General features: G+C 35.7%; 1 protein-coding gene across 1 annotated transcript; it reads right to left on the bottom strand.

Moving 5' to 3' along the window:
* Positions 1-749: 749 nt before the first annotated feature.
* TECTB (tectorin beta) lies at positions 750-14,368 on the bottom strand. Its single transcript, XM_087725037.1, has 10 exons — positions 14,208-14,368; positions 13,046-13,236; positions 11,189-11,331; positions 11,013-11,085; positions 7,715-7,818; positions 7,552-7,635; positions 7,200-7,362; positions 5,453-5,522; positions 2,982-3,014; positions 750-1,252 (listed from the first exon to the last, which is right to left on the bottom strand). The coding sequence occupies exons 1-10, from the start codon at positions 14,281-14,283 to the stop codon at positions 1,203-1,205; spliced, it is 987 nt and encodes a 328-aa protein (XP_087581163.1). The 5' UTR covers positions 14,284-14,368; the 3' UTR covers positions 750-1,202.
* Between the last annotated feature and the right edge of the window lie 628 nt (positions 14,369-14,996).

Genomic DNA, 14,996 nt, shown 5'->3' with positions numbered 1-14,996 from the left:
ATGATTGATTTTTAAAATGACATATTCCTTTGTCTAATATAATTATTAACTGTAGATAAAGCACATGAATCAAAGTGATGGTTTTCTCAATCTTTTTATTTTCATTTGTCTATTTTTAAAAAGTTTATATTGTAGTTTGTACATTAGTTCAAAAAAGTCATATTGAAATTTATAAATGGGATTGTGTAATTATTTCCTTTTTATGTTCTCAAGTATATGTTTATTCTCTTGACTAAAATACTGTTAAGGTTTAATAAATGGGTTTAATGTATATCTTTCAGCTCATCAGTTACAGCCCAATAAAGTATTCACTGAGTATAGAAATTAAGGAATATTCTAGACATTGCAAGCTTTTATTCAACTTTAAATATTAAACTTCAATCATTTTCTTAAGTGATTATTTCTAAAAGCTGATGATGGTAGTCCTAAAGAGAAATGCAACTTGGAACAGAAGTCCTATCTATTCACCAAATGTTATATATTCAATTATAACTGGTACCCTCAGGAAGACTACAATACAATTGTGTATTTTCTATGAAGCTTCTATGGGCATAATCATTAATCTGAAGGTAGATAGGAACCATGTCTTTTGTCATTTGTTGTATGATTTGTTGTATAATTATGGTCTATAAACCATGATTTATGGCTTAATAAGATATGTGAATTCAGTCAGTGTTCTCAATACAAATATATTTTAATCAAAAATAGACAGTGGTCTTGGTTGCACACAAGGTTTCTCTAACATAATATACAGAAGCCAAGATCTAATTCTAGTACAATATTGGTGTACATTGATTTATTCAGGCATTATTCTGCTAACCCAACTATTCTCTATGGGAATCTTTAAGAAACTGTATTAGCAATAACTAGCTTATTTCTGCAAAGTGATTTTGTTGCTAGTCCCAATATTCATGAGATAGATGCTTGGTTCATGTAGTCAAAATTAAATAAAAGGTTGCCTTTTTTCTTTGGACTAACATTTGAGGGGGGAAAAACAGTTGTAAATAATATTAAATATCTTTATTCTCTTGCTCAGAAAACAAGAAACGTATATTAAGAAAACACATAATTGAATACAAATTACTATTATTCTTAGATCTCATAGAATTATTTTTATGCAAAATTTTGAAGTGGGCAAAATACCTTTTTGTAGCAACAGAGAACCACAGTATAATAATTAACAGTTGAAGTTGGATCAGATATTATATTGAAACTACACAAATTCCAAATAGCAGGAGTAAATGGGAAATAACTGCAAAGGAAAGACAAACAGAAAGAATATAAGTCATTAGCAACTGTCACCGCACAGTCTCTACCACTCACATCTGTTTACGTTCTTGTACTTTCCAAAGTATTGTAAAGATTTATTTCTCATTCGTTTTTATTTTTGTACCTTTGAACCAATATAGAGTCCAGATAACTGTCTCCCTGCAGCTTTGGGGGCAAGATTTTTAGAAATAATTTGCCATTTCTTCCTTGGTTTCCTCCTTACTAGGGTTGAGAGAGAGAGAGTCACTCAGTTGGTTTTTTATCTAAGGTGGAAATAAAACTCATAGTCTCCCAGTTTCTAGCTCAGTGGCTTAATCACTATTCCAAAATGGTTTTCATAGTGAAATTACTCATTATTTATTATTGCGTTTATTTGAATGAAAAAATATATTCAGTGGTATCTAGGTTCTATATGGAAGGCTATGGGAAATGTAGTAAGCCTGGACTCTGGACAATATCTGGGGGCTGTTTCTTGCTTACTCTCTGAAGGACTGCAAACAAGAGGCAATTTTTAAAGGACATGAAAAGATTACCAGAATTGATTTTTTTGTTTTTATTTGTATTTTTAAAACATTTTCTACAAAATAATAGATGGCTTTGGGAAGCAAACATCTATTATTTCCATACTTAACCTTCTCCTCAAAAACGTTGTAAAATAACTGATTCCATTAACAGTACTAACTTTCAACACCGGAATGGAGGTTTTTTGGTAGTGCAATTTCAGCCAATTTTTCAGAATGTCTAGGTGAGAGGTTACAGGTAGGAATTGAAGTCATTTGCAAGCCTATGGACACCTACTGCCATTCCTCCTGCAAATTTTGAAACAAATAACCAGCAAACAAAACATTGCCCATTTTATTTCCACATTTTGTGATGCAATCTTGAGTGGCATATAGCAATTTAAGAACTTATATACCACTCTCTGATGCTTTACAGCACTCTCTCAGTGGTTTACAATGTCGATGTATTGCCCCAAACAATCTGGGTCCTCATTTTACTGACCTCAGAAGGATGGAAGTCTGAGTCAATCTCAAGCCCATCAGGTATGAACTCTTAGCTGTGGGCAGGGTAAGCCTGAAATACTGCATTCTAACCACTGTGTCACCAGAAGTCCTATGAATATGGATAAGGCTGGCTAGCTTTCCTGTCAGGAACTCTTCTGATGAGACAGAAATATTAGAATCTGATCAGGAATTTTAAATTATGTCTCATGTCTTGCAGACATCTCCCTACCAATTGTGATGTTAACAGGGGTAAGAAAGAAGTAGTTGTCAGGCTTGCAGGTCTTTCTAATTTTAATGAGTATTGCCTGAAGATTTGTCCAGCTGTGAGAAATATTATGTAACGTAAAATATATGTACAACAAAGCAATGGCCCTTGTGCTCTTAATTTAAAATGACAATCTTCATTTGTTATCTGTTAGGACTGTTCAATATTTTAGGTTTGGTTTTGAAAAGTTGCTTCACAATTTACAGGAATGTGAATCCACCATCTGATTAAAAGAACTGCACTTGTTCCCATCTATCAACATATGCCAGTGACTCAGTGAAACAGGTATATAACTCAAGAAGTTGACAGGTGATGCCTATAAGTTCCCACGTATGCTGAAGCAACTTTTCAGTTTCAAACTGAAGCATTACACAGCCCTATTATCTGTATAGTATTAGCTGGATCACAATTAATCTTTTAATTATAGTATTTCTAAATTCTACCTGAAAATGTGTAACTCCTGGATAATCCTTTACCTATGTGAAATAAGAAAAAAGTTTTAGATTATTAGCAAGTTATATGATTTTATCAATGCAAGCTACATCAATTCTAAAAAGGACGGCCTATTTGAATAGCTGAATTTGCAATTTCATTTTAAACAATGTTCAGGGTGGCTGATCATTACACTTCCTAGTTCAGAATAAACAAAGTATCTCAAACAGCTCATCCCTACAAACAACTTTCTGAGTTTAAAAAATACTGTAGCTCTGACTAGACTCATTACAACAAACCTTTTCCTTAGCTAATTTGACTTGATCAAGTATACTAATAGGAATAGGAATAGGAATAAGTTTATTTATAGGCCGCCCTTTTCCCTGAGGGGACTCAGGGCGGCTAACAACTTATAGGGAGGGGATACAAACAGTAACATATAACATAACACTTAATTAAAAAGTGAACAACATTCATTCAACATTCGGGTGGGGGCGGATCAAATCTTTACCCCCAGGCCTGGCGGGAAAGCCAGTTCTTGAGGGCTGCGCGGAAGGTCTGAAGGGTGGTGAGGGTACGAATCTCCATGGGGAGATCGTTCCAGAGGGTCGGAGCTGCCACTGAAAAGGCTCTCCTCCGCGTAGTAGCCAGCCGGCACTGGCTGGCAGATGGCACTCGGAGGAGGCCTAATCTATGAGATCTAATCGGTCTCAAGGAGGTAATCGGCAGGAGGCGGTCTCCCAAGTACCCAGATCCACTACCATGAAGGGCTTTATGGGTGGTAAGAAGCACCTTGAAGCGCACACGGAGATCAACAGGTAGCCAGCGCAGCTCGCGGAGGATAGGTGTTATGTGGGTGAACCGAGGTGCACCCACAATCACTCGCGCAGCCGCATTCTGGATTAGCTGAAGTCGCCGGATGCTCTTCAAGGGCAGCCCCATGTAGAGCACGTTGCAGTATTCCAGCCTAGAGGTCACGAGGGCGCGAGTGACTGTTGTGAGTGCCTCCCGATTCAGGTAGGGTCGCAACTGGCGCACCAGGCGAACCTGGGCGAATGCCCCCCTGGTCACAGCCGACAGGTGGTGATCAAAGGTCAGCTGTGGGTCCAGGAGGACTCCCAAGTTGCGAACCCTGTCTGAGGGGTGTAAAATTTGGCCCCCCAGCCTGAGTGGTGGAACGCTAACCAAATTATTGGGAGGGAAACACAACAGCCACTCGGTCTTTTCCGGGTTGAGTACAAGCTTGTTAGCCCGCATCCAGTCTCTAACGGCCTCAAGACCCTGGGCTCCACTGTTTTTTATGCCATAAGGTCTATCTTAATTTCATCTTTCAGGATTCCTCCATATCTTGGAATGCATCTGAAAGTTGATCATAATGGTCCACATTCAGTTTAAACGTTCTCTGTTTCTGCCTTAATCAGAAAATCAGTTGAGATGTAGCCAAGTCAGAATGATGTAGTCAGAATAAGGCTAGGTTGTATCCCACTGCTGATATTTATAGTTTATTCCTTATATTTATTTTTCCATCTCAGAAAAATTCAGCAGTCTTCCAAGTGAAATGTGAGCTTCCATTTGCTCTTTCCAGTCTTCTCTGGCCCTGAGTAAGCATTGTTTGTTATGAAATATTCTATTCAGGAAAGAAAAATAAAATGGACTTCACTACTGATGCATATAATGGTGGAACAGTCTCAGGAGAACAGAGCTGGTGATCATCCAACTGTTTCATAGAAGGAAGAGTGGAAAGTGAGAGGGGAAGATATAGTAAGAGTGGATTAGGGAATAAGGGTGGGTGTGAAGCAGTGGTGGGTTTCAAAATTTTTAGAACCTCTTCTGTAGGTGTGGCCTGCTTTGTGGGAGTGGCTTGCTGGCCATGTGACTGGGTGGGAATGGTTTGGCAGTCATGTGACTGGGTGGACGTGGCCAACTTGTAAAATGTGGTGAAACTCACTTAACAACGCTCTTGCTTAGCAACCAAAATGTTGGCTAAAAAACTCTGGCATTTGAAGCACGTAAGTCTTAAAGCTGTCAGTTTACAAGACCCTTGCACCCCTAACCCTTTAGAAAAAAACCCCAGGGATGTTCAAACTTGACAGCTTTAAAACTTTAAGATTTAGACAGGACTCTTAGAGGTGGGCAGAGCGATTGGTGAGCCAGCCAATCAGTGAGCGGCAGGCGGAGCAAGCGTTGTGTGGATGGGCAGAGGGAGGGAGCTGGAACCAGTTCTAAACAGCAAGGTAGATTTGTGGAACCTCTTCTATAGAAGAGGTTAGAACTGGCAGGAACCCACCGCTGGTGTGAAATATGTAGCAAAGTGTCTCTGTGGGTGTGTTTTGAATGATATACTTACATGGATAAACAATGTGAATTTTAATATGTAAGTGAATGAGGGTGGCAATTCTTTTCATCTGATTGAGTGTGGCAATTCTTTTCAAGCCTCTTCTAGTAAAGCATTCTCACTTTCATTAGAAACATTAGAACTTACTATTCACAATGAATTCTGCAATTAAAACGCCACCCGTTTGCTCCATATGTTCTCTCCGTTTTGCACATGCCTTAAAAATAGAAAAAATAGTTAAATCCTAGTTTATAAAAAGTATGTAACTAAGTAGCTATAGAACCCCCAAAAAACAATAACAACAACAAAAATATTTTCTTTAACCAGCCAAAAAAATGCAGATTCCCTTCTATTAAACATTTTGAGAGCATTTTTGCAGATCTTTAGCAACAATTCTATGGAATAAAGTTAAGATAGTAACCTCAGTCTTGATATATTTGGTGAGAATTACGTACCATTAAAGAGCCAGTTTGGTATAGTAGTTAAAACATCAGGATAGAAACTGAGAGACTTCAAGTTCTAGTCCCCTATTAGGCACAAAAGCCAGCTAGGGAAAGTGGGCCTATCACTTTCTCTTAGCCCTGGAAAAGAAGCAATGGCAAACCACTGACAAACTATGCCAAGATAACTGCAGGGAGTTGTCTAGGCCAGTGGTCTCCAACCTTGGCAACTTTAAGACCTGTGGACTTCAACTCCCAGAGTTCCTCAGCCAGCAAAGCTGGCTGAGGAACTCTGGGAGTTGAAGTCCACAAGTCTTAAAGTTGCCAAGGTTGGAGACCACTGGTCTAGGCAATATTAAGAATGAGACACAACTGAACAGAAGGGGGAAAAGGGCCACTATCCCTTCTTGTGAATTATCTGAGATATTGAAAGAACTCAGCAACCCTGAGAGCAACATTATCATGGGTAGAAGTTCCTGATAGGCTCAAGAAGGGTGAGGTGAAGCTACAAACAAACATTCATAAGAGTGATTGAAATGAAGCAGGGATGAAGGAGAAAGCAAAGCCAAAGCATTTTTCCATTGTTATCAAGAAAACAGTACGGATCTCTCTAAAATTTTACTAGTTAGATATATGTAACTGAATGCTCCACATTCAGTCACATGCATTGACATATAAGCCAATGAACACAATGCCATCTGCATAATAATTTTTATAAAGAGAGTCTCAGATCCAAACTTCAGAAATTATAGGCAAGGCCATATATGTAGAACTGTCACAAACACTAAATTTACTTACAGTAGTTACTTATAGTAAATTATACAAGTCTTTTATGGGATTACAAATAAATGGTAATTCTTGATGGGACACAAAACATTTATCATACCCAGATAACTTCTAAACAGTGTAGGGCAACACTATCACAAACAATGCATTAGCACCCTCTAGTGAATATCACAAATTATTCCCTTCCATTTTTTACTCATAGATGAAGCTTACATTTACATGGATGAAGTTCACATTGTCTTACAATAAAATTGTACAGTGGGTTACTCTGAGATATTGCTTTTATTCCAGCAGCCATCAGACTTAGCAAAGGCATGTCACCATGATACTTCTATGACCAAATCCAAGATTTGCAGAAGCATTAAAGCAAATCCTCAGATCCACCAAGCAATATAATGTTGGTGTATTCAATATCAAGTCTGTAATCTCCCAGCAAAATTACAAGATGGAGTGTAGAATTTGAAATATAACATATCTGGAACCACAAAGCAGAAAGGCTTAGGCTTTTAATGTAAGTCATAACAGAAACAGAAATGGTTTTAAAACTGATTTAACATTGTATTGAAATGTTGGACCAAAATCCATATTTACACTGGAGTGTCATTTCAGGTTCATGTATCCTGTTGAGAGTCTAGATTTGATTGTTAGCTATTATTTAAAGAACTTACTACAGGGCAAAAGAATTTTTCACTATCACACACATATGTTTCACAATGAAGCCACACTTTGGAAAGTTTGGGAATATTCTGGAACCGAAATGCATTAAATTGGAAGGTGGCTCGATTATTTTTGCCATTTTCATGTACTAAAATGGAGTCATCTGTTGCACACCTATACAAAACAAATAACAGATATTATTAAAATGTGGAAGAAACAGATGAGATTAAATGAATGAATGAATGAATGAATGAATGAATGAATGAATGAATGAATGAATGAAATTAAGATATACTTAAGCAGTGGAGTATCATCTCATGTGAATAAACCTGACTGGGTGGAGAGAGTGAATGAAAAACATACCCCTTAGTTATCAGAGGCCACTGGATTTGGTAGAAATATTCCGAGGAGGGAGTTGTCCAGCAATTGCTCAACACTATTTTAAATCTGCAAAAGGGCAGAGAGACATGAACACTGACAGAACAACAATATCATGCTGGGAGCCATGGATATAAAAAAATCATACCTATGACTTAAGCCTTTGGCTTCCACTCCAGCAAATACATCAGAGCCAATTTCTGATGTATCAACAATGAAAGGGGCTTCCTTCTTGCTTGAAAACTTGGCATTCTGAGATTTAAAAAAACAAGATATTCTTATTTGTTTGTTTGTTTGTTTTTGCTGCAAGAGATCTGCAGTAGCAGCAAATACTTTCTCAGAGTATGCAATGTCAGCCAAGTATTTTTGGCAGCTGAAGTTTCATAACAGTAAACATGCATTAAAATATATTAAATACTTAACTATCTGCTGCCCTTTTGTGACATCTGAAACTCTGCTTAAGGATAATATTGCTTTCTACAGTGTACAGCCAAATGATAACATCTTGTTTGCTGCTTGATCTGAAACAACTGATGTAATCCTCACTTATTAAGGAGCCGAGGTGGCACAGTGGTTAGGGTGCAGTACTGCAGCCACTTCAGCTGACTATTATCTGCAGTTCAGCGGTTAAAATCTCACCGACTCAAGGTTGACTCAGCCTTCCATCCTTCCGAGGTGGGGGAAATGAGGACCCAGACTGTGGGGGCAATTTGCTGACTCAATTTGCTAAAAATCTGTAAACCGCTTAGAGAGGGCTGAAAGCCCTATGAAGCAGTATATAAGTCTAATAAATAAATAAATAAATAATAAATAAATAAATAAATAAATAATTGTGAAAACACACACATAATTGAAACTGAGCAAGTCATTTTTATACCTTAGAAAATGATACAACTACTTCCCTTTTGAAGTAGTATGTTGATTCAAAATAAAATAAACAATCAACTATTGTTTTGAATTCCTTTTGCATTCCTTTAAATTTTATGTTGTGTTTTTTTGTTAGTTCACTCTGCTTAATGGATGGTTCCGGTCAGCAAAGATCAACCCAGACTCCTACAGATCTCAAGATCAACAGATACTTACATAATACTTTAGCAAGCTTTTATTTTAGATGTGTGTTAGAAACAGAATTTCAGCATCAGTGAAATATTATCCTGGAGCAGAACTGGGTTGCTACTGGTTCGCACCGGTTCAGGCAAACCGGTAGTGGAAATTGCAACTGGTTCGCCGAACTGGTAGGGATGGCAGGCTCGCAAAGCTCCCAAACTGGTTGCCGCAGCATGGTGTTTATTTGTTTTTTTGACATTTTCAATGTTCTGCACAAGCGCAGACCTGTTTACAAGCAACTATGCTTGAGCACAGAATGCACACAAATTGTACACGCACTGAACCTGGAGAAACGCCGGCAGAAACCCATCTCTGCCCTGCAGTACACAAGAAAATATCCGTTATCTCACATGATTATCTCCACAATAAAAAATTCAAAACTATAATGATATCCAATTTCTTAAATAATCCAGAAAAAAATCTAGGCCATTTTTTGTCAGAGATGGGACAAAGGGACATGAGAACATTAAAGTAACATGCGCTGAGATATACCAAAGTTTGAGGAGAAAAGAATTCATACAAATGAAAAAGAATATTCAATCCAATCCTTCTAACTTGTTTCCTGGGTTTTTAATAGCTTCTTGCACCACTAGTGGCGAACATTAAAATGAAGAACGGTGGCTGGTCTATAGTTTGGAAATGCAAATATACAAACTATGATGCACACTGCATAGCACACTATTAATATACAGTGATATATTATATAAACCACAAAGATTGCTTCAGAGTGCATTAGGTATCGCATTGACAAGTCACTTGGTCATTTTCACCTTCCTCAAATAGTGAATTTGGTAGAGATTGGAGTTAATAAGCTTGAACACTTTGCACCATTTAATCTTGGGTATTACTAAGGAGTAATTAGGAATAGTACTACTATTATTCTTTTCTACTATAAAATAGAAAACACATATAATTAGGATTTCTATTCAACTGAAGAAGCTTATTGAACGAAAAGTGAAACATCTTCAAGGAAAAACAAAGGAAGCCCAGTTGCCTTTTGAAAAAATACCTTTGGGGCAACTGTTACCTGAGTGACTGATAATCTCTACAGACAATTCTACTGAAGCACTTGTCTTTTTCTTTTTCTTTTTACCTGAAGCAGCTAAATTTGCTTACTTCTAGTTACATATTCATGTTCAGTAAATGCACAATGGTAAATGAATTACAATATTCCATACAATTGGTCGAGTAACTATACTACATCACATCATTTCAAACAACATATCTTTAAATAAGCAATATGTTATTTGGCTATGTGTCATGTAACTTTGTGTGGCTCCAGTCTTAGCTTGAATTGAAGATATGACTTCCACTGCATATTATTAATCAAAATAACCATAATACATCTTTAAAATGAAGAAAGTTATAAAATTAATAAACATAAGTATACATATAAATATGTTTATTATCAGTCAAGGTCTAGAGTATCAAATGATGACTTATGTGAATGAATCTGATTTTCATAAATGAAAGTAAGGAGGAAAAATGTTTTCCTAATGATCTTCCATGATATCTTGCCAATTATACCCCCATATGCAGACATTTACAAGATGAAACCTGTGAACCGAAAGTCTCATAGAACCCTCACTAGAAATAAATTACTTTTAGCTATAATTTGGTAATATCACTACTTGAGAATCAATATATGAAGATGATGATTAATAATGCACATTATTTATAGCAGTGTTGGTGAACCTTTTCAGTACCAAGTGCCTAAATGGAAGTGCATGCGCATGAGCGCACACCCACTTCTCACGTGCTGGAAACCAGAAGAGCAGCCACCCAGTGTGCATGTGCATGCCGGGAATATGATATTCTGGTTTCCGATGCATGCATGCACACTGGCCACCTGGTCTTCCAGTTTCTGTCATGCATGCCCGTGCAAAGACCATCTGGCCAGTGTGCATGTGCATGCCGGAAACTGAAATATAATCTTCCCGGCGTGCACATGCACACCGGGTGGATGCTCTTCCTGTTTCCGGCACTCCCACGCATGTGAAGACTAGCTGGCTGGCAAGCTGGAACCCTGATGGGTGATGGCTCCCGTGCCCAGAGCGATGGCTCTGCGTGCCACTTCCAGCACAGGTGCCATAGGTTCGCCATCCCAGATTTATAGCAACATTTGTAAATCTACAAAAGTCTGAAAAATAAAAATTGCTAGATGATATTTTAAAGCAGTATTTTTAGCAGTATATTCTACATTAATATTTTATAAATATTCACTGAATTTGAGCAACTACACAAGAAACGTAGCTTTTTTAAGTTACTATCAAATCCTTGTCTTATTCACTATACTACTGAGAAATTTACTGAGCAATCAGCTTATACACTATACTTACAGAATAGAAGTTGAGAGACAACTGGCTTTCAAAGGAACCGACACTGCCATTCTTCACATGAAGAGTTGCTACCCTAAAATAGGCAGAAAATGACACAGAACTGATTCCTATGCTATTGAAAATAGAGTGAAATATATGCTAGAAGATGGAATTCCAGTGAATTGGGGCAGTGTTACCTTTGGTCAAACGCAGCATGGTTCACCAGATAGTTCGCCTGGTAAGTGCAGGTAAATGAATAGTTGACAGGTTGGCTTTTCACAATGACAGTGCTATCATTGGAACTGATAGAGTTATAGAAATGATAAACAGGGTTTTTAAACTGCATGGGAAGAAAAAGAAGCAAATGCGATTTTAGGTGAAATGGTTCTATCATTCAATCAGTTCTAAATCTGTTGAGTTTCCAACCATACAGAACCAAGGCATTTCACAAGCCCACAAATACACAAGAAATAAGCCCAAGTTTGCTTTCTAAAGCCCATGTCTAATATATCTCCTTATTTAAAATAAATTTTAAAATTTAAGATTTATTTAAATAAATGCATTCATTTTAAAACATTTGTATGGTATATCAATTTCCATTAAAATATTGAAGCAGTTGATAATAAAACTAGAACAAAGCAAGCAGTAAGTTAAACACAACTAGCAAAAATTATACAGCAACACTTTATATTAAATATGAAAATAAAATAAACAATAAAACAGTAACGGACAGTAAAAGAATCCTCTGTCTCTTAGGCTCAATCAATATCACTGCTCAGGGTGAAACAATACAGAACACAAGGCATGAAGAACTTATTCAGCCAAGTTCTTTTAACATTTAGTGTTGCAAAGAGTTTTATTATTTTGTACTTCCTATTTCAATGATGCTTTATTTGTAAGCTTTCCAGGACTGTTGAGTGAGAGACCACCTTATATAGTTATCATATGTGCCTGGTGTCTGCCAGATGGCAGACAATGGCACACGGAAAGCTAATACTTTGCTGTCTATATTAGTTGTCTGGATTTTTAAAGCATTTTTATATGCTTTATTTGGTTTAATATATATTTGTTTGCTTTCATGAAAACATAAAAAAATACAAAGAACAACAATAAAAAAATAGAAAAAATCATTATTAAACCAATGGAAAGTTATTTTTTAACAGTTTTATTTTATTCAATAGATTAAAATACAAAATACAATAGAAAAAAAATTAAACAGAGACAAAACAAAATTAAACAAAAACACTGAAAAATTTGAATTAAAAAAAAAGACAAAAGTACATTGTAAGCAGAACAATAAACTTTGCTCAAAAGGGATGATATTTCTTTGTGTCAATAAAGTATGAACATTTATTGTGAATCCAACTCTGTAAGTTAAATTTCCAGTTCAGATATTGCAACCTTAAACATATCTGCATAAAATACTGTAACACAGAACGGGTTATGCAACACTTTTTCTTGGCTCTCAGTTACTGATAGATGATATGGAAACAGATGGAAAATTAAGAATATATTCTAGCCTTAATACATCTTAGGTGTATATTTGAAATAAATAAAATAAAATAATGTTATTAATAAAGGTGCAATAGGGAAAAAGAATTTGCATCAAACATGTTCATTAGTGCTATTAAATAACACTGCTGTAACAAATGGTATTGCTAACAGCAATGCAGTAAACTAGTTGTGAAGTTGATATACATTTTGGGTACTTGTCAGATAAAAAAATAATTTGTTCATATCTACAATATATAGTATGTTTAGTTCCTTTCCTTCTTTTACCAGGCATTGGATATTCAAATCCCGAGTGTAGCTAAAATATCACCGCAAGGAATGACAAGGAGTGACTTTGACTTTAATAAAAAATGCAAATGAATTAGTTATCTTTAACAATGTTGAAAATATAAAGATGCTGGAAAATTTGTATTAATTCTTTTTCAAATGTATAAATGTATATTACTTTGATAAAATCTGGTGAAATATATCCCACTCCAAACATACCTCACACATCTATAAACATGTATGGAAAATGGAATGGTAACAAATTTGCTACTTACCTCTGATTGTGTTCCACAGTATGATTTGTTTTGGGGTGACAAATCTGGGATGGTAAATTGATAGTATCCTGCATCGTGAATTCCATTATAGCAAATCCCTCCAAGTGCCAATTGATTAACTTCCCATCCATATGGACATTCTGGGATTTTTGTAATAATTGTTTTAGGGTAACAATATACCAAAATCACATCTAAAGCACAAAAAAGACAATACATTTATGCAGCAAAGTCCTACTTACAAAATCAAAGGAAGTAATGCTCTTTCCATGATTACAAACTTGAGCTTTGATTCAAATTAAGTTTTCAGTATCTTCCACTATTAGTTTCCACAATTAATACCACAATAATCAATTCAAACTGCATTCTAATGCCTTTGGGCATTGAATAAGACAACATTATTGCAAATATGAGAGGTAAAGGCAGCAACAGAGTATGCATATCTTAAGTAGTCTTCTCTCATGCTTAGAAATTAAAGAAACATAAACATTCCAATAGGATTAGTAATATCTACAATTTATGACTTCTTTTTATGGCAAACTATTAGCCACATCTTACAGTATCTTAATTTTACAAGCATGGTTACTGTTCACATTTCACTTTAGCCTTATAGCCATACAGACATAATGTAGGCCAAGATCAATTGTGTGTACTCTCTTTACAAGATGTACAGGCTCACAACACAATAAATGTTTAGGTGTTGCAAAATTCACCCCATTCATTGCTCTGGAAATTATTCTTGGGGTTTTTTTTGTTTTTTTTTGCAATGGATAGGACTTGTTTTCACATGTCCTTGAAAAGAAAAAAGTAACCATTCCTTTATGCACAAAGTTCTGTTTAACATATCAGGTATGGAATAATAGTAATAAAATATCCACTGGCAAATTGTGGTTACAATGGCTTCTACTCAAATTTAGGTCCTTCATGTAAGATCTCATTGACTTCAGTGGGACATTTAAACAATAAAATTAACTGAACTTAAATTTGTGAGTTTTGTATCCTTTATAAAATGCTATTAAATCCCATACATCATTATCATTCTACATGAATAGCTCCAAACATAAGATATGGTATATGTTTCTGTTGACCATTTTTGCTATCATTTTTGAACAGGCATGTTGCAGATATAACTAGATTATCTTTAATAAAAAAACAATTATTTTACCTGCTTTATTTGGACTACAAGGAACTGCAAAACCTCTAGTCAAGATGACCCACAGTAGAAAAACCAGCATCATCATTCTTCAAAAGATATGTAAATAATAGGAAAAGAATTTGCTTTTCTATAATGCTGTTTTATAATGCTATAATCTCAGGAATTCACTTTTGCATGTGTTTCAAGTGCCTGTAAGTAACCCAGAACAATATACAAAAATTGAAATCTTCCACTCTGAAACTTTATTTTGGTTCCTAATAAAAAGCAAAAATGTAATAATCATGTTTAATTTTTTTAAAAAAAATGAATTTTATCTTTTAAAGTAGATGCAACATCCTAGCCACAATATCCTAGCATCAATATGCTAGATGCAATAGCCAAGGAGGGCGAAGAGGAGGAGGAGAAGGAAGAGATGGAGTAAATCAGCAAGATTTTTTTAAAAAATCTCATGCATTCACAGTACAATTTTAATTTCTGAAATTAATTTCCTTATTCACTATATGCTTAACTTTATCATACTTATATCACTGACAACCTAGTTATGCTATGATTTCTCATTTTGCCCCCTAGATTTTTTATTCTGCTATGAATATTAATATTATTCTATTGACAAAGTATAATTCTCATTAAAAAGAAATTGCTCCAGTACTTTTCTACCAAAATAATTATGTCACTTGCTGCAAATTATGTAAATGAGATGATATTACTTGCACATCTATTGCTTCATATTAGATGTTAATTACAATTGTTATATAAATTCCATGTTGATCGGATCTATGAGAGCCACTTCAGCATTCA

Source organism: Thamnophis sirtalis, unplaced genomic scaffold (assembly GCF_051295495.1).
Source record: "Thamnophis sirtalis isolate CommonGarterSnake01/CBP01778 unplaced genomic scaffold, rThaSir2_p1.2 scaffold_11, whole genome shotgun sequence".
Taxonomy (NCBI): Eukaryota; Metazoa; Chordata; class Lepidosauria; order Squamata; family Natricidae; genus Thamnophis; species Thamnophis sirtalis.
Note: the sequence above shows the minus strand (reverse complement) of the source record. Positions and strands in the feature narration are given on the sequence as shown.